Source organism: Neoarius graeffei, chromosome 10 (assembly GCF_027579695.1).
Source record: "Neoarius graeffei isolate fNeoGra1 chromosome 10, fNeoGra1.pri, whole genome shotgun sequence".
NCBI lineage: Eukaryota > Metazoa > Chordata > Actinopteri > Siluriformes > Ariidae > Neoarius > Neoarius graeffei.
Window position 1 is genome coordinate 80,829,403 of NC_083578.1, and position 26,679 is coordinate 80,856,081.

General features: G+C 41.9%; 1 protein-coding gene across 2 annotated transcripts in view; it reads right to left on the reverse strand.

The window, feature by feature from the left end:
• Positions 1-26,679, reverse strand: part of LOC132893350 (scavenger receptor cysteine-rich type 1 protein M160-like) — a 77,196-nt gene that overhangs the window by 22,294 nt on the left and 28,223 nt on the right. For both annotated transcript variants that reach the window (XM_060932395.1, XM_060932393.1), the window contains exons 8-14: positions 24,497-24,754; positions 23,828-24,121; positions 21,417-21,704; positions 19,143-19,442; positions 12,058-12,321; positions 9,331-9,603; positions 5,925-6,053 (exon numbers count right to left, since the gene is read on the reverse strand). In XM_060932395.1, coding sequence (XP_060788378.1) covers positions 5,925-6,053; positions 9,331-9,603; positions 12,058-12,321; positions 19,143-19,442; positions 21,417-21,704; positions 23,828-24,121; positions 24,497-24,754 — 1,806 coding nt within the window. The remainder of the gene's footprint in view (positions 1-5,924; positions 6,054-9,330; positions 9,604-12,057; positions 12,322-19,142; positions 19,443-21,416; positions 21,705-23,827; positions 24,122-24,496; positions 24,755-26,679) is intronic.

The window sequence follows — 26,679 nt, forward strand, 5'->3', positions numbered from 1 at the left end:
CAAGAGGGCCAAATGGATTGCAGCTGTGAAGAGACAGGATTTGGAGTCAACAGAGTACTCCAGACTTTGCAGTGATCATTTCATTTCAGGTTAGTTTATCAGTTAACGCAATTTTGATAAAATATATAGCAAAAAGTAAATGGGTCAGTGTTTGTTAACCCATCTGAGCAGTGAAACAAGGCAGTGTTAATTTGTCTAGGGTTGCATGTAGCAGACATCAGACATAAAACGCAATAACAGAGGCTAGAAAGAAACGGGACACAGAAATAAATAAACAGGGCTCCATACCAAGGCTGGGTACAGTGTTTGTGATAAAAGACAGATCCAATTTAACACGAATCACAGCTTACTTTCTTGTTAAAATGTGCAGAGATCTCCACCATCTCATACCGCCTTGCGCTGAAGGACTTAAGCGTGCCGTCCAAAATGGCTGCGTCACGTGACTTGGTCATGTGGGTGAAATACCTCAATAAGCAGAGGTGGAAAAACCCGGGTGCAGAAAGTAAAAACCCCGCCACATTTTTGCTCCAGCCAATTCAGTGAACCAGCTGATCCTAATTACCACATCCCCTAAGCCAGGTTGATGAGCTAATTGGTGAAATCATCTGTGTTGAGAGCACAGGCAGAAGGAAAACCTAAGCAGGACTTTTACTTTGTCAATCCAGTTTTTCCACCTCTGCATATAAGACAGTGAATATACCCAGGTAAACTGAGGTAATGTAAGTGGCCACTTAAGACAGAGCTTAATAGATAGATAACTATCAACAAAGATGGCAAGAACTGCATGTCTACAATACAAAGTCAGTAACTGCAATCTGAGCTCCTGAGTCTAACAGATTGAGATAACTATACAATGATTGTGTGAGTTGCATGTGAACAAGTCCGATAATACGTCTTCATTCTCAAGATTCAGGAGATTTCAAGCAGATTTTCTTCAGAGCCATTGCAAAAATCAACATTTCTCACAAACCTATCCAGCTGCTGTTGTAAAAATCAAAGTGAGGCTCACCCTCAAAACAGCACGCGTACCATGTACATACACAGGGTATAGTAAGTACGGGGATACCCGATTAATGAATATGAGCAGTAGCCAGACAGCTGACATGTTTGTGTATATACAGTAAGGCTGCTGCAGCATCTTATAATTTTGGCTTGTGAACATGCGTGTTAACAATACCATAAACATAAAAGGATGGCGGACACCCTTTACATGCAGTCTACAGTGCAGTCCAGTAATACAGTATGTTATTATGTTGATGCATGAAGTTCCCACACCCTGTTAAAGTCCAACAGGACTTGCCCAGCTTGCTTTTCACTGCATTCATGTCACAAGTGAAAACAATTTAGCTAGGACCTACGATTAAATATAAATTTATTCCATAAACTCTTCAGCTCTACATAATGGTTTATTTTTTAAACCTTATTAATTAAAAAACAACAGGCATATCTTGGTATCTGCAATACAATCAAGTCACAATTCCAAATAGCCATGCACTAAAACTTTTTTTTTTGGATGGGGGTGGGGGGCAGGTGCACCTCCCTTAAATCCGCACCAGTACTGGAGTCTTTCTGTGTGGAGTTTGTATGTTATTGAGGTATTTCACCCACGTGACCAAGTCACGTGACGCAGCCATTTTGGACGGCACTGACCCATTTACTTTTTGCTATATTTTATCAAAATTGCGTTAACTGATAAACTAACCTGAAATGAAATGATCACTGCAAAGTCTGGAGTACTCTGTTGGCTCCCAATCCTGTCTCTTCACAGCTGCAATCCATTTGGCCCTCTTGTCTGGGTCAGTAGGAAACCGGTAGTGATGTGTCGGTCGCGAACGATCTGGTTGTCCTGCCGTCCTCTGTGCTCCACCCACACGTTATTCGCGCTACAATCCTATTGATAAAATATAAATAATAATGTAATTAATTAACTAGTTAATTGCAGCAATTAAATCAAAAATAAAATCTCAGGAGCCGTTTGGGAGCCGTAAGAGCCGGCTCCTTATAGTAAGAAGAGCCAAAAGAGCCGGCTCCCGAAAAAGAGCCGAAATTCCCATCACTAGAAACCGGTAAAAGGAGCATCCTGCACGCTGTCCCTGTCTGTTGTAGCAGCCCACAGCACAACAAGCAAACACCATGGTTATTTATAGAGTGCTTACTGACAAATTAATCTATTCTAGGTGTTTGTAACATGTTTTTTTTTCAAGCTGGTTCTCCCTCTCTGTCTGCAGCGTTAGTATGTAGCTTGATGTTCAAAATAGCGGACACCGGGGCGTCACGTGACCCTGTGACGTCAGGTGAAATACCTCAATACTCATACCTGTGGGGCTCTGGTTTCCTCCCACAGCTCAAAGACGTGGATTAAGTCAACTGGCTACTCTAAATTCCACATAGGTGTGAATGGTTGTTCATCTCTATGTAAGATGAAGAATGCTGTTTTGTGTTACATTGTTCGATTCTGTAAGGTTACCATAAGTGTGTCTACATGCAGAGATAGAAGAGAAGACACCTCTGGCCGTTAAATGAGATAACAGGGGAACATCTGATATGTCAGTCATGCTAAACTGTATAAAAAGGTGTGTTGATAACAGAAGCATGGCCGTAACTACCATTGAGGACACCGAGGTCATGTCCTCGGTATTTTTTCAGAAATTTAAAATTGGTCTACGCTGAATTCGAGCAGTGATCAATGTAAAACGCAGCATCCACATCCACATGTCATCTGTATTTCCCCCCAATAAAATTCACATTTGTCTAATGTCATCTGAAATCTCTCAGCCTCTATCTCTATCGTTGCCGTGTCTAACGCAGCGTCACGCGACGTAGCCTATACTAGTGTCGGCCGGGGAAGTTGGGTTTTGGATAAAACAGGCAGGGTGTAGTCTAAGCTCTATCACATATGCCTACCTAACCTAACGTAGGCTAATAGTAGGGCTGCACAATTAATCGAATTTAATCGAAAATCGCGATTTTGGCTGCCACGATTAAATTAAATGAAAATCGCGATTTATTTCCATTTAAAATGCGAGCTCTGCTGCATATCTGATCAAGCACTTTGACCAGTACTCCGCCAAACCATTAGGGGGCGAACCGACGCATGTAAGGTTTCATTACTCCGCCTAAATAAGCAAGCAAGCCAAGTGCGCAGAGCTTCAGTGCAGCGGTATCTTCAAGGGGTGATAGCGTGAGAGTAGGTAACAGATTGAGGCGAGAGAGAAAAGCTAACTATGTCGGAACAACAGACTATTTAGCACTGGAGCCAATGTTGTGACCTGCCTTCGCTCATGTTTAAAGCCAGAGCATGTTGATAGGCTGGTCTTTCTAGCTAAAAACTTGTAGGCCTCAGTATAATGCTATGTAATTGTTGCAATTGAGTTTTCAGTTCCTTCATCCTTTGGTAATTTCTTGGATAAATTTCATTTATTTGTCATTTGGAAATCAGAATTTCTCTTTTAAATTTCATTCTGCACTGAAAGCTGTTCATATTGTTTGTTTGAATATAGTGAAATAAAATTTAAGTGATTTCCCTAACATCAAGAATAATCGTGATTAATAATCGTGATTACAATTTTGATCAAGATAATCGTAATTATCATTTTTCCCATAATCGTACAGCCCTAGCTAATAGTCACATCGCATTATAGAGCTTTATCTGAGTGCAAAATGAAAATGTTGCAACAACAAACTAAATTAAGGTTTGGACAGCCAACAGAAGAGCAGGGAAAGAGAAGGAGGGAAGGTGAGAAAATATTGTCAGTGCAGTGGCAGACCGTTCAGCGATGTCATGCCAACTTTCCAAGGGGAAACGTTTCATTGTCATTGCCTATTACATTTTAGTTAGCATTTCGAGAAACATTCAAAACTACGTTGTCACAGGCAGCCCTGTGCAGGGCTTACTAAACGGGCTTGTTTGAGTAACTCTCTCTCTTTCTCTGATAACTCTCTCTCACTCACTCACTCACTCACTCACTCACTCACTCACTCACTCACTCACACAGACACACACACACACAAATAATACACTCTCACACACTCTCTCTAATACATAGTCTTCACACAGAACTAATAGCCCTACATTCTAATGTAATTTAAGATAATGAAATGTAAATAATGCCAATACTTCAGGTAGCTGAGCAATACACTCAGTTCAGTTCAGTTTCGACTTTTATGTCAGACAAAACTCCACAGTTATGATGGCACAGTTTTAGAATTGTTGAAGTAAATGTGTTATGAGCCAAACTTACATTACAGGCAATGGTGAGAACACTCTGTTTCAGAGAATGCATACAAATGGATCGCAATTCAAGACAGCCAGATAGACTGATGCCTTTACATTACTGCTCAGAATGTCTCTACACATACAGACACCCACAAATAACACACAAACTCTCAGCCCATGTTTACATTAGACCGTATCAGCGGATCATCAGATTAACGATTTTAAAACGATTAGTGTGCACACAGCAACACCAATACACGTTTCGCCTGCACACAGCAACGCCAATACACGGATACGCTCGGCTCCGCAGGCATCCTGCGCTCCAAATCACTCCGCCCTGAACAGCGAGTGCCCTCTGGAGGGTGCGCACTCCGGCCCTGCGCAGCTCACACAGCGCGCGAGTGAAGTGCACGAGCCACGATTCGGGACTGAGCCGCTGTGTCTGTGATCTCAGTGCATATCACTTACCACTTGCAAGTGGAAGAATGGCAAGCCTAAAGACAATCATAACTACACAATGGGCAGTATTTGCATCAGTATTTGCAGTATTTTCATACTTTTATACTCTTTAATGAAAGGTGATACAAGGCGGAAGTCCGCGCCGTTTTTCAGCAGTCGCGTCACATGACCAACGCCAGCGAATCAGGAAGGTGGATGTCACAGTGATGTTGTCCAATGACGACGCCAGCTAGAGCTCAGCACAGCGTATCTGCGTATCTCAATGTTTACACAGCACCGGAGCTGACACGATCTGGATTGAATACGTGGACGCTGGCGGATTCCCGTTTCCCGGCGTTTCCAGGCGGTTTAATGTAAACGGACAGTGCATCCGCGAAGAAAACGAGACAGATACGGTCTAATGTAAACTTGGCCTCAGTCTCTCTCTCTCACACACACACACACACACACTCACACTATTATTATAAGGTGTAATACTAAAGCTTACAATTCAGCAGTTCACACCCTTTCTGTCATGTGTATGCTGCAATGTAAATAATGCCAATACTTTAGGTAACTGGTACTTTAGGTATGTATACTCAGTTCAAGAGTTCTCTACCTTTCTACTTTTATGACAGATAAAACACCACAGTTATGGTGCCACAGTTGTAGAATTGTTAAAATAAATATGTCCACCACCAAACCTATCCTTGGTTTGTTATTTATTCATTTAAGTTGTGCCGGGGGGGGGGGGGCCTTCGGTGCTGTCAGCCATGCTTGACCTCTGTATTTGAAAAATCCTGGTTACGGCCCTGAACAGAAGGTGCTTGTCTGGGTGAAATGCTTTGCGATTCTCATTCTGGAGAAGCCAGCTCTTGTGAGAGAGTATAATAAACTCATATTTCTGTCCGCTTTTTCCTAACAGTCTTGAGGTGTTGAATTATTCCACTTTTCCACCACACTAATAAACACTGAGGACTTGAAGGTACACAAATGCAGTCAACATTCTCGTAACTTCACACCTTTCCTTTTAATTTCAGTTACTATATTTTATGCTTCTGTAAGAATAAATAAATAATAAACAAAGTGTTCAGGGTCTATTAAATGGGTGATTTTGATACAAAAAGAAATGTTTTAAAAAGGGTCATCTTGTTCACTTGTTTTTCTCTCTGATCATAGTGGACTTGCAGATTTCTCACAGTATCAGTATTTTTTTTAATCATATATTATTTGATAATATGCTGTCTGGACTGTTAAATGAGCTACTTACATATGGCGAGGAAAGTTTTTCTCTTCCAGTACACAATCAGTGCAGCCACCAGCAGCAGCACGAGTCCCACCACAACCCCAATAATATATCCAATGTCTGCTTTTTCTTTCTTCACTGGAGGAACATAATCTGGAATTGCAACCATATAGAAAGAAAGGCTATAGCATGACACACAATGCAAGATACTGAAATAATGACTATGCATAATTAAGGAAAAAACACAACAGGGTGTACTGGTACAGGAAAATAATCAACATTATCACCCCAGTTACTGTTACCACCCAGAAGTTAATATTTATTTTAATATTAGTTTATTTCCTCTTGTACCACAACAATGTGCCAATATTTCTGTAACAATTTTCATACATTTTATCTGTTTCAAGTTACATTTATTGTTGTGGAACTTCTGCAAAACAAGTTCTTGTTATCATCTACAGGATGTTATAGCAGTTATAAAGAGTTGTTCTGAAGACTTCCCTTGACTTTCTTGACTGTTACAAAGCACTGACACTGGAGAGTCCTTCCATAACTGTTAAATAAGCATCTCCTTACAGAAACCTTCACCATATTAATTATATGTTTTCTTGCAAAAAAAAAAAAAAAAACTGATGTGAGAATTACAAATCAGATGTGAGAATTCAATAGTGTTATAAAAGACAGTAATAAATTTAGTACAGTCCAGGACAAGATGTGGAACATAATTACATATACTAATTTTAGCAAATTCAAACACCATCCAAAATGTAGAAATAAATACGATGACATTGAAAACCTGGCCAAACAAAAATCAATTAAAAAAAAACCCTATACCATCCACAAAGACGATCAAAATAAAGTAATTTTCATGTCAGTGCTGAAGACAGTGTCCAGCCACACTTCCGGACTGCACTTCACAGAACACACTGCAGCACACCTGCTTCATGCTTGGACATAATAAGCACATTTATTTAAGCTTGATTTTCTGTTTAGTTTATCATCTTGCTTTCAAAGTCTATTCTTCATGTTATGTTTGCACTTTGTCTCATGCTCATAGTTTTGTTTTGTTTGAGTCACATTTCTGTTTTCACCTTATTTAATAAAAACTTCTGCATTTACAAGTAAGATGGCGGCACCCTGCTCGGCTGCAGCTGCAATGGCTCATGATAGTGGAGATATAACGGCAGATATCCCAACCAGTTACTTCAATGGAAGTCAGCAATGTAGTTACTCCAGACCAGCATACGACCGTCAGGCAATCCTAGATCTACGCGAATCCGGCAGCAGAGTACTCGTAGAGGTGACCACTCTGGATCTTCTCTCTTGGACTGCTACGTCAGCTACATCCAGCGGCCTACAGAGCAGCAGAACCTCATACCAGAGGAGTCTGCCAGCGGAGGAGATGGAGACGGTGTGACAGAAAGCGGAAACGGGGATACCACACAGGGCTAACAGCTAAGCTAAAGGCTAACCTGTGTAGAACACTGCTTCCTTCCATCCTGCTGTCTAATGTCCACTCCTTAGAGAGCAAACTGGACTACCTGAAGCTAGAATTAAAAACAAAATGAGAGGTGAGAGACTGCTGTGCCATAATTCTCATAGAGACATGGTTAAAACCATCCATCCCAGACAACGCCATTAGCATAGAGGGGCTAACAACATTCCGGTCGGACTGATGGCATACCAGGATGGGTGCTCAAAGAATGTGCTGATCAGCTGTCTGGGGTTCTCACGGACATCTTCAACACCTCGCTGATCCAGGCTGTGGTACCAACATGTCTAAAGACTGCTACAATCATCCCGGTGCCTAAAAAACCCATAATCTCCTCCCTCAATGATTACCGCCCCGTAGCACTCACCCCCATAATGATGAAGTGCTTTGAGAGGCTGGTAAAGGACCACATTGTCTCCAGACTCCCCCACACATACACACATTTGACCCATACCAGTTTGCTTATCGCCCTAATCGCTCCACAGAGGATGTCATCTCCTCTGTACTCCATCTGAGCTTAGAACATCTGGAAGGGAAGGACACACATGTGCGGATGTTGTTTTTGGACTTCAGCTCAGCTTTCAATACTATCATCCCACAGCACCTAGTGAGCAAACTGGCCCCTCTTGGTTTCAGCTCCCCCCTGTGTAACTGGCTGCTTGACTTTCTCACCAACAGATGTCAGTCTGTGCAGGTGGGCAACAACACCTCCAGTGTCATCTCCCTGAGCACCGGCTCCCCTCAGGGCTGCGTCCTGAGCCCGCTGCTGTTCACACTGATGACCCATGACTGCTGTCCCAGGTCCACTACTAACCATATCGTGAAGTTTGCAGATGACACAACAGTAGTGGGCCTTATCCAGGGTGACAATGACATGGCCTACAGAGAGGATGTGATACACCTAGTGGACTGGTGCAAAACCAACAACCTGGTCCTGAATGTCACCAAAACCAAGGAGATCATCGTCAACTTCAGGAGGAGCCGGCCCACTCACACACCACTCATCATCAATGACACAGCCATGGAGAAAGTCAGCAGCACAAAGTTCCTGGGGGTGGAGATAACAGACACTCTGACCTGGTCCCATCATACCGGGGCCCTTGTAAAGAGGGCTCAGAAGCGCATGCACTTTCTATGCTGGATGAAGAAGGCACATCTCCCCCCTCCAATTCTCACTACCTTCTACAGAGGCACTATAGAGAGCACACTGACTTGCTGCATCTCTGTTTGGTCAGGAGCCTGCAGGGCCTCTGACTGGAAGTCCCTGCAGAGGGTGGTGAAGACAGCAGAGAAAATCATTGAGACTTCACTTCCTCCGATACAGGATATTGCAGAAAAACGCTGCCTGACCAGGGCTCGCAACATCAGCAGAGACACCTCCCACCCCCACTATGGACTGTTCTCGCTGCTGGTTTCTGGAAAGAGGCTATGCAGCCTCCAGAGTAGAACAGCCAGGTTCTACAACAGCTTTTTCCCACATGCCATAAGACTGTTGAACCAAATTAATCCCACCACCACCACCTAGGCAATATACTTTATATTCAGGCAATACACTTAATATTGTATATAGGATTTTATACACAGTTTTCTTTTATATATTTTTTTTCTTTTTTGCGCATTTTTTAGGTAATATACTTGCTGCTGTTTTGTTTCTGCACTACACTGAGCCAAAGCAACGAAATCTTGTTCTGATGTGTATTGTTTGATGCAAATCTGAATGACAATAAAGAAAGTCTAAGTCTAAGTCATTTGCATCTGCCTCCCTTTCCACTTGCTGACAGGAATAATGACCGTATCGTAGCATAGAAATATAAAATAAATACTATAGCATACCCAAAAGATCACCACAAAATATAGAAATAAAGACCTGAAACAAATGAACACTCGCCTCCCTAGAGATCATGAACAAAACTTTGCATCCTTAAACTTTGCACTTACTGTCACAATAAATTATAGCCTTCCTTTCGCAGTTTTCTGGTCTGAAGCAGTGCATTAGATACTGATGGTCTTTTGTACACTGAAATCCAACATCTGGATTTGGTTCATTTTCTACAGGCTTTGGTATAACTTTACTGGCATTTCCACATTTCAGGTTCATACATATCCTGTCCGCATTGTCCTTCTCCAGAGGACAGACGGGTTCCCACTTTCCACGGTACTTCACTTGAAATTCGCCCCCACAAGTACCACTGAGTTTCCAGTCAATTGTCCCTGTAAATAAATGGTAAGAGTTTCTGAAATGAACAGTAATGGCACAAAGGATAAAGTGTATCAGATTCAGTCCAAAAAAGTCAGCAACATTGAAATGAACAGGGGAAACAAAAATTCTTTCAGTTTTAAAAGTCCATCCTGAATCAGATTAAATATCATATCAGCCATTTTGTACCTAGAGGAGAATAACCAAAGTTTGCTGTTAGCTCAAAGAAAGAAAGAAAGAAAGAAAGAAAGAAAGAAAGAAAGAAAGAAAGAAAGAAAGAAAGAAAGAGAAATACATTCTTTTCTCACTCATTATTTTCCAATGATGTTGAACATCACATTAACAAGAAATCTGTTCCGGAAGTCGGAGAGACATTGGTGCAAATGCTGGACTCCAATGCAGTGAAACACATTGAAGCAACATAACACATTTACAGTGGTGCTTGAAAGTTTGTGAACCCTTTAGAATTTTCTATATCTCTGAATAAATATGACTTAAAACATCATCAGATTTTCACACAAGTCCTAAAAGTAGATAAAGAGAACCCAGTTAAACAAATGAGACAAAAATATTATACTTGGTCATTTATCTACTGCGGAAAATAATCCAATATTACATATCTCTGAGTGGCAAAAGTATGTGAACCTCTCGGATTAGCAGTTAATTTGAAGGTGAAATTAGAGTCAGGTGTTTTCAATCAATTGGGATGGCAATCAGGTGTGAGTGGGCACCCTGTTTTATTTAAAGAACAGGGATCGATCAAAGTCTGATCTTCACAACACATGTTTGTGGAAATGTATCATGGCACGAACAAAGGAGGTTTCTGAGGACCTCAGAAAAAGCGTTGTTGATGCTCATCAGGCTGGAAAAGGTTACAAAACCATCTCTAAAGAGTTTGGACTCCACCAATCCACAGTCAGACAGATTGTGTACAAATGGAGGAAATTCAAGACCATTGTTACCCTCCCCAGGAGTGGTCGACCAACAACGATCACTCCAAAAGTAAGGCGTGTAATAGTCGGCGAGGTCACAAAGGACCCCAGGGTAACTTCTAAGCAACTGAAGGCCTCTCTCACATTGGCTAATGTTAATGTTCATGAGTCCACCATCAGGAGAACACTGAACAACAGTGGTCTGCATGGCAGAGTTGCAAGGAGAAAGCCACTGCTCTCCAAAAAGAACATTGCTGCTTGTCTGTAGTTTGCTAAAGATCATGTGGACAAGCCAGAAGGCTATTGGAAAAATGTTCTGTGGATGGATGAGACCAAAATAGAATTTTGGTTTAAATGAGAAGCATTATGTTTGCAGAAAGGAAACCACTGCATTACAGCATAAGAATCTTATCCCAGCTGTGAAACATGGTGGTGGAAGTATCATGGTTTGGGCCTGTTTTGCTGCATCTGGGCCAGGACAGCTTGCCATCATTGATGGAACAATGAATTCTGAATTATACCAGTGAATTCTAAAGGAAAATGTCAGGACATCTGTCCATGAACTGAATCTCAAGAGAAGGTGGGTCATGCAGCAAGACAACGACCCTAAGCACACAAGTCATTCTACCAAAGAATGGTTAAAGAAGAATAAAGTGAATGTTTTGGAATGGCCAAGTCAAAGTCCTGACCTTAATCCAATCCAAATGTTGTGGAAGGACGTGAAGTGAGCAGTTCATGTGAGGAAACCCACCAGCATCCCAGAGTTGAAGCTGTTTTGTTCAGAGGAATGGGCTAAAATTCCTCCAGGCTGGTGTGCAGGACTGATCAGCAGTTACCGGAAACGTTTAGTTACAGTTATTGCTGCACAAAGGGGTCACACCAGATACTGAAAGCAAAGGTTCACATACTTTTGCCACTCACAGATATGTAATATTGGGTCATTTTCCTCAATAAATAAATGACCAAGTATAATATTTTTGTCTCATTTGTTTAACTGGGTTCTCTTTATCTACTTTTCAGACTTGTGTGAAAATCTGATGATATTTTAGGTCATATTTATGCAGAAATATAGAAAATTCTAAAGGGTTCACAAACTTTCAAGCACCACTGTATGCTGCATTAATTTACAGCAGAGCCAGTTAGCAATCTATAAGTTGATCAGTGCGATTTCAAGGAAGCCAGTATTAGTATGAAGGTTGAAGCTTTGGAAGCTGATCTGTTTAAACAGTGTGTACAAATGAGGAGGTAAGAGATGGACAGGCTAAAGGACTAAAGCACTGCTGCATCGTTCTCTTTAGGTAAAGATGAATTGAGGGCTAAACCCCACTGCACCACTATAATCAGATATTTGAATAGCACTGGGGTAATGTACGTTATTGGAAACCTTTAAACAAAGTGAAAATAAACCAACATATCAAGGAAAGAAGTTTAAACCAAAAAATATTAATTACAAAATAAATGTTCTGCATCACTGAGAATCACATTGAGAAACCTGGTGATTGTAAAGCACGTGGCACAGTGATGTTCGTGTCTTACCTGCACATGCCAGAGAGATGACATTTTCGCATGTATCTGTCCATGAGCTGCACTGCCATAGTTTGTTTTCCATTCCTATGCAGTTCAGGTAACGTGCTTTACTATTTTTCTTGGTGGGCCAGGTTTTGAAAAGCATGCTGCAGCCCAGTTCCTGACAGAACTCTTTGAACACTCTGCCCGTGTTCTGTGACGTGAAACACACATGCTCATTCTTAAGCTGCACCTCACCTGTACATTTGCCTGTGAGGTTCACTTGTGGCTCGTCTGTGGGAACACACACACACACAAACTGAAGATGTTTTTCTAAACTTATTACTCCAATACACCTGCAAGAAAATGATCAACAATGGCCAGACACCACTATTTGTTGTACTTCTCTTATACCACAACAAATTGCCAATGTTCACAATTATTTTTATTTATTAAACAATGAAGAATCATACTTTCATATTTTATTCAGCTATATTTAATATGGGGGAACATATAACAGCTTTAAGCAGTCATTCCTCCACCTGTCAGTAACCGCGCTGAAAACCTGAGTTCGGAGCAGTCACCTTCCCTATATAAGCTCAGCTCTCACACTAACTTTGCGAAGTATTGTTCTGTGTCCTCTTGCCTGAATTTACCGAGCCATTTGACTATCTGCCTGACTTCCCGTTATTGAACAATGTTTATATTTATTTCTGACTTCGTTCTCTTGCCTGATCTCTGATATTCTGCTCACTGATTGACTGACCCTTTCCCGTCCCTGACTACATCTCCAGTTTCCTGATTTGGCTTTATTTATAGTTTGTGACGCACCTGCTCTCTCCTGCATTTGCATCCATAAGTGCCTGCACCCTGACACCACTGGCCTCTCTTTTACCTCTGTCTTTTAGTTAAACCTCTGAGGTCAAGAGCAAAAATAAATACAGTTTGTCTATCCATCCATTATCTGTAGCCGGTTATCCTGTGCAGGGTCGCAGGCAAGCTGGAGCCTAGCCCAGCTGACTATGGGCAAGAGGCGGGGTACACACTGAACAAGTCACCAGGTCATCACAGGGCTGACACATACTGTAGACACAAACAACCATTCACACCTATGGTCAATTTAGAGCCACCAATTAACCTAACCTGCATGTCATTGGACTGTGGGGGAAACCGGAGCACCGTGAGGAAACCCACACAGGCAACATGCAAACTCCACACAGAAATGCCCTCGTAGGCCGCTGGGCTCAAACCCAGGACCTTCTTGCTGTGAGGCAACAGTGCTTAACCACTACACCTCTGTGCCACCCAATACAGTTTGTCATGTTACAGGGGGGAAGGGAAAAAAACTTCAAGTCTTCAATCCTTAAGATGTTTCTGTCATGGAAAATTTCAAAATTACAGCTTTACTGTTGACTGCTATGAAGCACTCACACTGGAGACTCCTTCCAAAAATGCTAAATGCACAGAAGTTGGAGAATCTGTGTAAGTTGCTATGAGAGAAATAATAATCTCATCTCATTTCATCTCTAGCCGCTTTATCCTGTTCTACAGGGTCGCAGGCAAGCTGGAGCCTATCCCAGCTGACTACGGGCGAAAGGCAGGGTACACCCTGGACAAGTCACCAGGTCATCACAGGGTTGACACATAGACACAGACAACTATTCACACTCACACCTACAGTGGTGCTTGAAAGTTTGTGAACCCTTTAGAATTTTCTATATTTCTGCATAAATATGACTTAAAACATTGTCAGATTTTCACACAAGTCCTAAAAGTAGATAAAGAGAACCCAGTTAAACAAATGAGACAAAAATATTATACTTGGTCATTTATTTATTGAGGAAAATGATCCAATATTCCATATCTGTGAGTGGCAAAAGTATGTGAACCTTTGCTTTCAGTATCTGGTGTGACCCCCTTGTGCAGCAATAACTGCAACTAAACGTTTGCGGTAACTGTTGATCAGTCCTGCACACCGGCTTGGAGGAATTTTAGCTCATTCCTCCGTACAGAACAGCTTCAACTCTGGGATGTTGGTGGGTTTCCTCACATGAACTGCTCGCTTCAGGTCCTTCCACAACATTTCAATTGGTTTAAGGTCAGGACTTTGACTTGGCCATTCCAAAATATTAACTTTATTCTTCTTTAACCATTCTTTGGTAGAATGACTTGTGTGCTTAAGGTCGTTGTCTTGCTGCATGACCCACCTTCTCTTGAGATTCAGTTCATGGACAGATGTCCTGACATTTTCCTTTAGAATTTGCTGGTATAATTCAGAATTCATTGTTCCATCAATGATGGCAAGCCGTCCTGGCCCAGATGCAGCAAAACAGGCCCAAACCATCATACTACCACCACCATGTTTCACAGATGGGATAAGGTTCTTATGCTGGAATGCAGTGTTTTCCTTTCTCCAAACATAACGCTTCTCATTTAAACCAAAAAGTTCTATTTTGGTCTCATCCGTCCACAAAACATTTTTTCCAATAGCCTTCTGGCTTGTCCACATGATCTTTAGCAAACTGCAGATAAGCAGCAATGTTCTTTTTGGAGAGCAGTGGCTTTCTCCTTGCAACCCTGCCATGCACACCATTGTTGTTCAGTGTTCTCCTGATGGTGAACTCATGAACATTAACATTAGCCAATGTGAGAGAGGCCTTCAGTTGCTTAGAAGTTACCCTGGGGACCTTTGTGACCTCGCCGACTATTACACGCCTTGCTCTTGGAGTGATCTTTATTGGTCGACCACTCCTGGGGAGGGTAACAATGGTCTTGAATTTCCCCCATTTGTACACAATCTGTCTGACTGTGGATTGGTGGCGTCCAAACTCTTTAGAGATGGTTTTGTAACCTTTTCCAGCCTGATGAGCATCAACAACGCTTTTTCTGAGGTCCTCAGAAATCTCCTTTGTTCGTGCCATGATACACTTCCACAAACGTGTTGTGAAGATCAGACTTTGATAGATCCCTGTTCTTTAAATAAAACAGGGTGCCCACTCACACCTGATTGTCATCCCATTGATTGAAAACACCTGACTCTAATTTCACCTTCAAATTAACTGCTAATCCTAGAGGTTCACATACTTTTGCCACTCACAGATATGTAATATTGGATCATTTTCCTCAATAAATAAATGACCAAGTATAATATTTTTGTCTCATTTGTTTAACTGGGTTCTCTTTATCTACTTTTAGGACTTGTGTGAAAATCTGATGATGTTTTAGGTCATATTTCTGCAGAAATATAGAAAATTCTAAAGGGTTCACAAACTTTCAAGCACCACTGTACGGTCAGTTTAGAGTCACCAGTTAACCTAACCTGCATGTCTTTGGACTGCGGGGGAAACCGGAGCAAACCCACACAGACACAGGGAGAACATGCAAACTCCACACAGAAAGGCCCTCGCCAGCCACAGGGCTCGAACCTGGACCTTCTTGCTGTGAGGCAACAACGCTAACCACTACACCACCGTGCTGCCCCAGAAATAATAATCTCATCTCATCTCATTATCTCTAGCCGCTTTATCCTTCTACAGGGTCACAGGCAAGCTGGAGCATATCCCAGCTGACTACAGGCGAAAGGCGGGGTACACCCTGGACAAGTCGCCAGGTCATCACAGGGCTAGAAATAATAATGTATTTGAAAATATATAATATAATATAAACAGATGATTTGTCTTTGCAGGCAGAGCTTTATTCTAGGAAATTAATCAACATCTTTACACCAGTCAGTATTTCAGAATTCAGCAGTGCTGTGGTAAAAGTAAAAACAAAACAAAAGAAACATATAGCAGTGACGTGGGCCGGACCTCCTGTGGGTTCACCACCCACAGAGGTAGCCGTAGGGGGCCAGTGCAGTGTGGATTGGGCGGCAGTCGAAGGCAGGGGCCTCGACGACCTGATCCTCGAACACAGCGGCTAGCTGTTGGGACATGGAATGTCACTTCACTGGGGGGGAAGAGCCTGAGCTTGTGCGGAAGATTGAGAGGTACCGGCTAGAGATAGTCAGGCTCACCTCCACGCATAGCTTGGGCTCCGGAACCCAGCTCCTCGAGAGGGGCTGGACTCTCCACTTCTCTGGACTCGCCCATGGTGAGCGGCAGCAGGCTGGTGTGGGCTTGCTTATAGCTCCCCAGCTCAGCTGCCATGTGTTGGAGTTTACCACAGTGAACGAGAGGGTCGCCTCTCTGTGCCTTTGGATCGGGGAGAGGGCTCTTGCTGTTGTTTGTGCCTATGGGCCAAATAGCAGTATAGAGTATCTGGCCTTCTTGGAGTCCCTAGAAGAGGTACTGAGAGGTGATCAGACTGGGGACTCCATTGTTCTACTGGGGGACTTCAATGCTCCCGTGGCTAATGACAGTGACACCTGGAGGGGCGTGATTGGGAGGAACGGCCTCCCTGATCTGAACCCGAGTGGTGTTTTATTATTGGACTTCTGTGCTAGTCATGGTTTGTCCATAACGAACACCATGTTCGAGCATAGGGGTGTCCATAAGTGCATATGGCCCCAGGACACCTGAGGTCGGAGATCGATGATCGACTTTGTTGTCGTTTCATCTGATCTCTGGCCCTATGTCTTGGACACTCGGGTGAAGAGAGGGGCTGAGCTGTCAACTGATCACCACCTAGTGGTGAGCTGGATCTGCTGGCAGAGGAGGAAGCTGGACAGACCTGGCAGACCCAAATGTATGGTGAGGGTCTGCTAGGAACATCTGGCCAAGCACTCTGTCGGGGAGGTCTTTAACTCCCACCTCCGAGAGAGCTTCTCCCAGCTTCAAAGGGAGGTGGGGGGCATTGAGTTTGAGTGGACTATCTTCTCTACCTCCATTGTAGAAGCGGCTGTTCGGAGCTGTGGCCGCAAGGTCTCCGGTGCCTGTCGTGGTGGCAATCCCCGAACCCGGTGGTGGACACCGGAAGTAAGGGATGCCGTCAAGCTGAAGAAGGAGTCCTATCAGGCCATGTTGGCCTCCAGGACTTCTGAGGCAGCTGATGGGTATCGGCAGGCCAGGCGTGCCACAGCTCAGGCAGTTGCAGAGGCAAAAACTCGGAACTGGGAGGAGTTCGGTGAGGCCATGGAGGAGGACTATCGGTCGGCCTTGAAGAAATTCTGGCAAACCATCTGGTGCCTCAGGAGGGGGAAGCAGTACTCTGCCAACACTGTTTACAGTGTGGGTGGGGAGCTGTTGACCTTGACTGGGGACATTGTCGGGAGGTGGAAGGAATACTTTGAGGATCTCCTCAATCCCACCATCACATCTTCCATTGAGGAAGCAGAGGCTGATGTCTCAGAGGTGGACTCGGCCATTACCCAAGCCGAAGTCACTGAGGTGGTTTGCAAGCTCCTCGGTGGCAAGGCACCGGGGGTGGATGAGATCCGCCCTGAGTATCTCAAGTCTCTGGATGTTGTGAGGCTGTCTTGGCTGACATGCCTCTGCAACATCGCATGGCAGTCAGGGACAGTGCCTCTGGAGTGGCAGACTGGGGTGGTGGTCCCTCTTTTTAAGAAAGGGGACCAGAGAGTATGCTCCAATTATAGGGGAATCACACTTCTCAGCCTCCCCGGGAAGGTTTACTCCAGGGTACTGGAGAGGAGAATTCAGCCGATAGTCGAACCTTGGATCCAGGAGGAACAATGCAGTTTTTGTCCTGGTCGTGGAACACTGGACCAGCTCTATACCCTTCATAGGGTGCTCAAGGGTTCATGGGAGTTTGCCCAACCAGTCCACATGTGCTTTGTGGATCTGGAGAAGGCATTCGACCGTGTCCCTCGTGGTATTCTGTGGGGGGTGCTTTGGGAGTATGGGGTTCGGGGCTCTTTGCTAAGGGCTGTCCGGTCCCTGTACGAACGGAGCAGGAGTCTGGTTCGCATCGCCGGCAGTAAGTCAGACCTGTTCCCAGTGCATGTTGGACTCCGGCAGGGCTGCCCTTTGTCACCGGTTCTGTTCATAATTTTTATGGACAGAATTTCTAGCTGCAGCCAAGGGCCAGAAGGAATCCTGTTTGGGAACCACAGGATTTCATCTCTGCTTTTTGCGGATGATGTTGTCCTGTTGGCTTCTTCAAACCAGGACCTTCAGCATGCACTGGGGCAGTTTGCAGTTGAGTGTGAAGCAGCTGGGATGAGAATCAGCACCTCCAAGTCCGAGGCCATGGTTCTCGACCAGAAAAGGGTGGCTTGCTCTCTCCAGGTTGGTGGAGAAGTCCTGCCTCAAGTGGAGGAGTTTAAGTATCTCAGGATCTTGTTCATGAGTGAGGGAAGGATAGAGCATGAGATCAACAGGTGGATCGGTGCAGCCTCCACAGTGATGCGGTCGCTTTACTGGTCCGTCGTGGTGAAGAAGGAGCTGAGCCAAAAGGCGAAGCTCTCGATTTACCAGTCTATCTAAGTTCCGACTCTCACCTATGGTCATGAGCTTTGGGTAATGACCAAAAGAACAAGATTGCGGATACAAGTGGCCGAAATGAGTTTCCTTCGCAGGGTGGCTGGGCGCTCCCATAGAGATAGGGTGAGAAGCACAGTCACTCGGGAGGAGCTCGGAGTAGAGCCGCTGCTCCTCCACATCGAGAGGAATCAGCTAAGGTGGCTCAGGCATCTCTTTGGATGCCTCCTGGATGCCTCCCTTGGGAGGTGTTCCAGGCATGTCCCCCTGGGAGGAGGCCCCAGGGAAGACCCAGGACACGCTGGAGGGACTATGTCTCTTGGCTGGCCTGGGAACGCCTCGCTGTTCTTCCTGAGATGCTGGCTGAGGTGTCTGGGGAAAGGGAAGTTTGGGCTTCCATGCTCTGACTGCTGCCTCCGCGACCCGACCCCGGATAAGCGGATGAAGACGAGACAAGATGAAAAACATATAGTAAGTATAAAACCAAAGAGAACGACATAAATGACAGCAGTGGTCTACGAATTTTGGTAGCTTTTTAAACAGTATTGAAATGGAAACTTTCAGGTTTTCTCAGTGCCTTATAAATATTAACCCAATTTAAATATAAGAATTCAGAGTCCGTCATCAGATCTCCAATACTCTATAAATCTACAAATTTTTGGTCAAGAATTAAACTTGTGAACAGTAACACTATCTTGAAAAGCTCAAAACTGTTGCAGTAAAGATTACCCTTACCAGTACAGTTGATGTGGAGATGACGCTTCTCCACAGGTGCCTTGTCCTTCTCACATTCCCAGATGTTTTTGGGGTTCCCTGAGCAATTGTAGCTCCTGCCCCAGCAAGGCTGTGCTTTATTCATATGTTCTTCATCCACAGTTTCAGAAACATTCCCACACTCCAGATAGTTACACAGCTTATTATGTTCCGTTTCACTCCAACCATCACTGCTCACTGTGTTGAGGCCTGATTGATTCTGGAGGTAGACTTTCCCCGTACAAGCGGTTTTAGTGCTGGTGAGGAGCAGCCTTCTCCATTCTGAGAAGCAAAATAAACACTAAGGACACATCTTTCAGGGATGGTTGCATCTGTATAGAATTTGGTGTAGTTTGTGAAATCTTGAAATACATTAAGGGTATGCCATCGATTTACAAAATTACTCAACAATTCATTGGAAACATAGGAAGTACAAGCTTAGGGGGACCAACTTTTGGCGCAAAAGGTTTATATACTTATTTTGTGAGTGTACTAAAGAACTAAAGAAACAAAATACAGGAAAAATGTTCTTTTCATAAATATCAATGTTTGCTGTATAGATTTCTTTTTGGGCCTGCCATAGTTTTTCATATGGACTAGCATACACCGATCAGCCATCACATTAAGACCACTGACAAGTGAAGTGAATAACATTGATAATCTCATTACAGTGGCACCTGTCAAGGCGTGGGATATATTAGGCAGCAAGAGAACAGTCAGAATGCTGTTTCCTTCTTGAGCCTCCTGGTTCTTCAGAACATTTTTGAAGGTAGCAGGAAGTGCTACAAAAAGCCATGGAAATTGTTGGGTGTCAGCATATTCCAGCATAAGTATTACAAGGAGTACAAGAAGATATGAGTAAATAAAGTGTGGATTCAGATATTTAGATTTTTATTTAGTCATGTTTTCTTAAAGAAACTTTTACCAGACAACTGAAAGTGATTGGGCTGAGTGTTGTCCTCCAAGCAATAATGGAACTATCTGTGAAGGTAAATTTATGACTGGAGAAATAAGATGAATCTCCGAAACTGGGTTAAATACACTGATCAGCCATAACATTAAAAAACACTGACAGGTGAAGTGAATAACACTGATAATCTCATTACAGTGGCACCTGTCAAGGTGTGGGATATATTAGGCAGCAAGAGAACAGTCAGTTCTTGAAGTTGATGTGTTGGAAGCAAGGAAAATGGGCACTGAGTAATGCTGACAAGGGCTAAAGTGTGATGGATAGATGACTGGGTCTGAGCATCTTCAAAATGGCACATCTTGTGGGGTGTTCCTGGTATGCAGTGGTTAGTACCGGCCAAAAGTGGTCCTAGGAGGGATAACCAGTGAACTGGTGACAGGGTCATGGGTGTCGAAGGCTCATTGATGTGATTTGCATGGGGCATGAAGGCTAGCCCATATGGTCCAATGCAACAGAAGAGCTACTGTAGCACAAACTGCTGAAACATTTAATACTTGCTAAAACAGAAAGGTGTCAGCATTAACTTTATCAGTTTGTGCTACAGTAGCTCTTCTGTGGGATTGGACCATATGGGCTAGCCTTCCTGCCCCATGCAAATCAATGAGCCTTCGACACCCATAACCCTGTTGCTGGTATTTTTCATACAAGCTACATCTGGGAAATTGAGAGCCAAAACCATGACAGATCTCTATATGTCACTAGTGAGGAAATTGATAAATTATTTTGATAAATTTGGGTACTTTTTTGTTTGTGAATGTGTCTATATAATAAAAATAACATCACAAGTTGGCTTGAAGATATGAAGTTTATCTTCTCGTGTTGAAAAACTCATTTTTCATACAAAATACATCGTGGATCTGAGTGACATATTTTCCGATATTTCACTCCGATGATGTCACTCCCAGTGTTTTCCCGCTGACTGTGTTGTTTTCCCGTGTTGTCAAAATGGCGAAGCGGTTCAAAATTGAAATTCTTTTGATTAACTTGTGTGTTTTTTTGTGGATGTGTCCAGATAATATCAAAAACATTACATGGTGGCTCGAAGATATGAAGTTTATCTTCTCGTGTTGAAAAAATTTTCACTCGTTTGCTTTGCTCAATTATGAATATGTTCACCACTCGAAGATAAACTTCATATCTTCGCTCAACCATGTAATATCCTCTTATATATATTTTTATGTCATGAAAATCAACAAAAAATGTTCTCAACAAGATGATTTACTTCAGCAACTGACACATAAGGATGTAAAATTAAACAGTGTTGGATGTGTAAAATGTGTGAATACCTGTGCAGTTGAGATGGCCAACTTGGCACCTTTGTACTTCAGTGTTCGAGAAATCACAGTTGGAAATGTTGCCATCTTGACAAGTGATGCTTGTGAGTCCATAGCTGTCAAACATGTTGATAGACTTGTTGAAACTGACGGCTTCTCCACATCCCAAGTTTGTACAGATGGCATTCTGTGTCTCCTGATTGATGCCTGTACACACTGATTGCCATTTTCCAGAGTAAAATAGCTGAAGGTTTCCAGCACACTTATCTCTCAGGTCATGCAGCTCAGCTTTCACACTCCCTGTGGAAAATGTCATGAAGAGAAAGAGCAACATTTTGTGAATCCTCAACCAGGCAATTACCAAACAGGTGATTTATTATTACCTCCACCAACTGTCTTGGATGAGGTTATGTTTTCACCTCTGTTTGTTTGTTTGTTTGTTTGTTTGTTTGTTTGTTTGTTTGTTTGTTTGTTTGTTTGTTTGTTTGTTTGTTTGTTTGATTGATTGTTTTTTGTTAGTTTGTCATTTCCCAATGTAACTCAAAATGTCGTGAAAGGACTTTGATAAAATTTTGAGGAAAGGTGGGCCATGGGCCAAGGAACAAGTTATTAGATTTTGATACAAATCCAGTTATGTATATGGATCATGGATTTCTTTGACTTTTCCCAATGTAACTCAAAAAGTAGTGAATGGATTTTGATGAAAGTTGGTGTACAGCTTTAGTATTATCCTGGTTAAAGTTATTTGATTTTGATGTTGATAATATGTGGCTTGGCAGAGGTATGCACTCTACTGAGTGCCCTTCTACTTTCACAATACTGTAAATATCTAACAAATTACGGATTAATTTTCATATTTATTTTTAAAGTACATAGTAATGTTTAGGAACCAGATGTACTTAAATATTTCCTGCTGAAAAGTAACACAAATGTCATCTGTGCCAAAATGATGTGATTAATATATGCAAATATAACTATTTAAAGGAACCATTAAGAACAGACATTTTTGAATTATTTATACAGTATGCTCACAATATTATATAATTGTTCAACAATGACATTCACCTGAAAGTAAATAGTTATTGATATGCTGAACTATGGATTTTAATAGTTTGTCACATTAGGTACTATATACAGTACCAATCAAAACTATGAAATAACATTTAGAACATATATGGAATTATGTGGGAAACAAAAAAGTATTAAAAAACAAAATATGTTTCATATTTTAGATAATTCAAAGTATCCAGTGTTAGTCCCCTGTAATGCTTTTCAATTAACAGCTGTGCCTTGTCAAAAGTTAATTAGTGGACGAGTTTCTTGCCTTCTTCATGTGTTTGAGATCAAACAGTAAATAGTAAATAATAAAAGTACAGTAAATAGCCCTATTCCACAACTGTAATAATCAATATTATGTCAAGAATCACTCAACTAAGTAAAGAGAAACGACATCCATCAGTACTTTAAGACATGAAGTGTCTTTTAAATAATAAAAATAAAGACAAACCATCGAATTAGAAGGTGTGTCCACACTTTTGACTGGTACTGTACTTCTATTTCCCACTTGCAAAATTGGCACCATATTCACTTTATTTAACAATCATGTGCCAAAGGCAAAATGAATATCAGTGAATAATAACCGAGGCAATGATGAGATTTCATCTCAGTTATTTTTCATCAAGGCTCACTGAGCCTGAGGCGGATAACTGTTTTAGTATAAATACACAGGTGATTATTTTAAAAAATTGTCTTTAAAAAATAATTTATTTCAAACTTCAAAAGCCTTGCAAATGTACTAAAGGCGCAGTGCAGGGTTGATACTTCGTGTGATTTGGCGTAGATACTTATCTATGCCAAATTACATAAAATACTTTGTTTTTAAATTGATAAAATAAATTACAATTCCACCTTACCTTTGAATAGTTTTAGACCAAATTTCATTTTTTTAAATATTTGACCTTGCTGGTTTATTCCAATATCTCATCAGTTCTTCTGCTGACTTCAATGTTAATCCTTATAAATCCGACCAGCATTCAACCACTTACTCTTGAGATCTCGAACTAACGAGAATCTCTGACAGACAGACAGATAAGATCTGTCCTAAATAAAGTTTTCAGATCAGTTGTTGCATTTATGAACATCCCAAGGGCAAAAGTGATGAAAAGTAATTACATATCTTTTAGTATAGCTTTATTTTAGCTTTACATTTTGTACCTCACACTAATTCTTCTCACACTATTCATTGAATCTTTCAATTTATCATACTTATACCTATTTGTAGACCAATCTGTCTTTTTTTTAAATTAAAATTTGTCATGCTTGTTATATAAAGCCCTTTCATTTGCATTTAAAATGCAATGGTACAATACTCATCATCATTTTTAATTTTGTTCTTTTTTCTTTAGAGAGAACAGAATCATTACCTGTGCAGGAAACATAAGCTGGATTTTGGCAAAAGGAAGGATTTTTAAGTTTGAAGAAGTTGCACTGGCTAAAGTTCTCAGCTGTTTGAGAACAGTGTACACTGGTCAAACTCATTCCAGGCTCTTTCTTCCCACTGTACTCCTGTTTGATCGTCATTCCACAGCCCAGACTTTTACACAGCATTCTTGACTGCGCTTCCATCCAGGTGTCCTCACATATATCCATACAGTTTTCATTTGAACACACCTGCACCTTCCCATGGCACTTGTTCTCCAACTGCACCCTCATGGAGCCTAAGAGGGAAGAAGGAAATACATCTGCGTATATTAAATGAAAAAGAATGTACTTTATTCCATCTGAAAGCATGACCGCATATCAGAGAGCACAGTCACAAGAGTAAATGCAATGCTTCTGTCATGTACCAGCAAATTGTGCATTCAGACATTTAACGGATGTTGGTTTATCCCAAATGGGAGTGTTTGAGAAAATTATCTGAATTTGTTCCATGAAGCAATATCAATAAAGTGACAAATAAAGCAGCTCTCAGTTATTCCTTCTGGATTGATTCCAATATGTAGTGTTATTTAGAGGGGTTTTTATGTTTAGAGAAATTAAGAGAATTATTTTTGCACACTATCAATAATTTTACCATAGCTGACTGTAATTACCTGAGCATTTCACATAGGCAAACTGAGGTTCTGTTGATGTGGTTGTGTTCTTTATGGAGCAGTTGAATGGTGTGGTTGCATTTTCAGGGCAGACAGAGTACACCATGTTGCTGGTGTAATTTTTTATAGTTCCGCAAAGATTTCGTGCACACACTTCGTTAGCCTTTTCATTGGTGATGGATATTTGCAAAACACCAGTTTTACTCTTTACTCTCCCTTCACATGGTGAGTCGCCCTGCAGAAACCAGAGCTCATACTCTGTTAGGAAAAAGGGGACTCAAATCAAAGCACTATAAAAGCACATTATTTTTACTTCACAGTGGCACATATGAATAACAGTCAATGCCGAAAACATTCTTCCATCATAAGGCACAGCAGTAAAAGATTTCATGACATACGTGACTTGTCCAAGGGCATTGAAGGAGTTAACGTCATACAACCCTGATTCCAAAAAAGTTGGGACAAAGTACAGATTATAAATAAAAATGGAATGCAATAATTTACAAATCTCAAAAACTGATATTGTATTCACAATAGAACATAGACAACATATCAAATGTCGAAAGTGAGACATTTTGAAATTTCATGCCAAATATTGGCTCATTTGAAATTTCATGACAGCAACACATCTCAAAAAAGTTGGGACATGGGCAATAATAGGCTGGAAAAGTTAAAGGTACAAAAAAGGAACAGCTGGAGGACCAAATTGCAACTCATTAGGTCAATTGGCAATTGTTCATTAACATGACTGGGTATAAAAAGAACATCTTGGAGTGGCAGTGGCTCTCAGAAGTAAAGATGGGAAGAGGATCACCAATCCCCCTAATTCTACGCCGACAAATAGTGGAGCAATATCAGAAAGGAGTTTGACAGTGTAAAATTGCAAAGAGTTTGAACATATCATCATCTACAGTGCATATTATCATCAAAAGATTCAGAGAATCTGGAAGAATCTCTGTGCGTAAGGGTCAAGGCCGGAAAACCATACTGGGTGCCCGTGATCTTCGGGCCCTTAGACGGCACTGCATCACATACAGGTGTGCTTCTGTATTGGAAATCACAAAATGGGCTCAGGAATATTTCCAGAGAACATTATCTGTGAATACAATTCACCGTGCCATCCGCCGTTGCCAGCTAAAACTCTATAGTTCAAAGAAGAAGCCGTATCTAAACATGATCCAGAAGCGCAGACGTCTTCTATGGGCCAAGGCTCATTTAAAATGGACTGTGGCAAAGTGGAAAACTGTTCTGTGGTCAGATGAATCAAAATTTGAAGTTCTTTATGGAAATCAGGGACGCTGTGTCATTTGGACTAAAGAGGAGAAGGACGACCCAAGTTGTTATCAGCGCTCAGTTCAGAAGCCTGCATCTCTGATGGTATGGGGTTGCATTAGTGCGTGTGGCATGGGCAGCTTACACATCTGGAAAGACACCATCAATGCTGAAAGGTATATCCAGGTTCTAGAACAACATATGCTCCCATCCAGACGACGTCTCTTTCAGGGAAGACCTTGCATTTTCCAACATGACAATGCCAAACCACATACTGCATCAATTATAGCATCATGGCTGTGTAGAAGAAGGGTCCGGTTACTGAACTGGCCAGGCTGCAGTCCAGATCTTTCACCCATAGAAAACATTTGGCGCATCATAAAATGGAAGATATGACAAAAAAGACCTAAGACAGTTGCGCAACTAGAATCCTACATTAGACAAGAATGGGTTAGCATTCCTATCCCTAAACTTGAGCAACTTGTCTCCTCAGTCCCCAGACGTTTACAGACTGTTGTAAAGAGAAAAGGGGATGTCTCACAGTGGGAAACATGGCCTTGTGCCAACTTTTTTGAGATGTGTTGTTGTCATGAAATTTAAAATCACCTAATTTTTCTCTTTAAATGATACATTTTCTCAGTTTCAACATTTGATATGTCATCTATGTTCTGTTCTGAATAAAATATGGAATTTTGAAACTTCCACATCATTGCATTCTGTTTTTATTTACAATTTGTACTTTGTCCCAACTTTTTGGAATCGGGGTTGTATTTTGAGACATGTTAAGCTACTATATTCATTCCATTTATTTGGCTTCAGTAACTGCTTTATTCTGGTTTGGGTCACAGTATATCTGGAGTCTATCCACTGGTCTTGGGGAAGGAATACACCCTGGATTGAAAGCCAGTCCA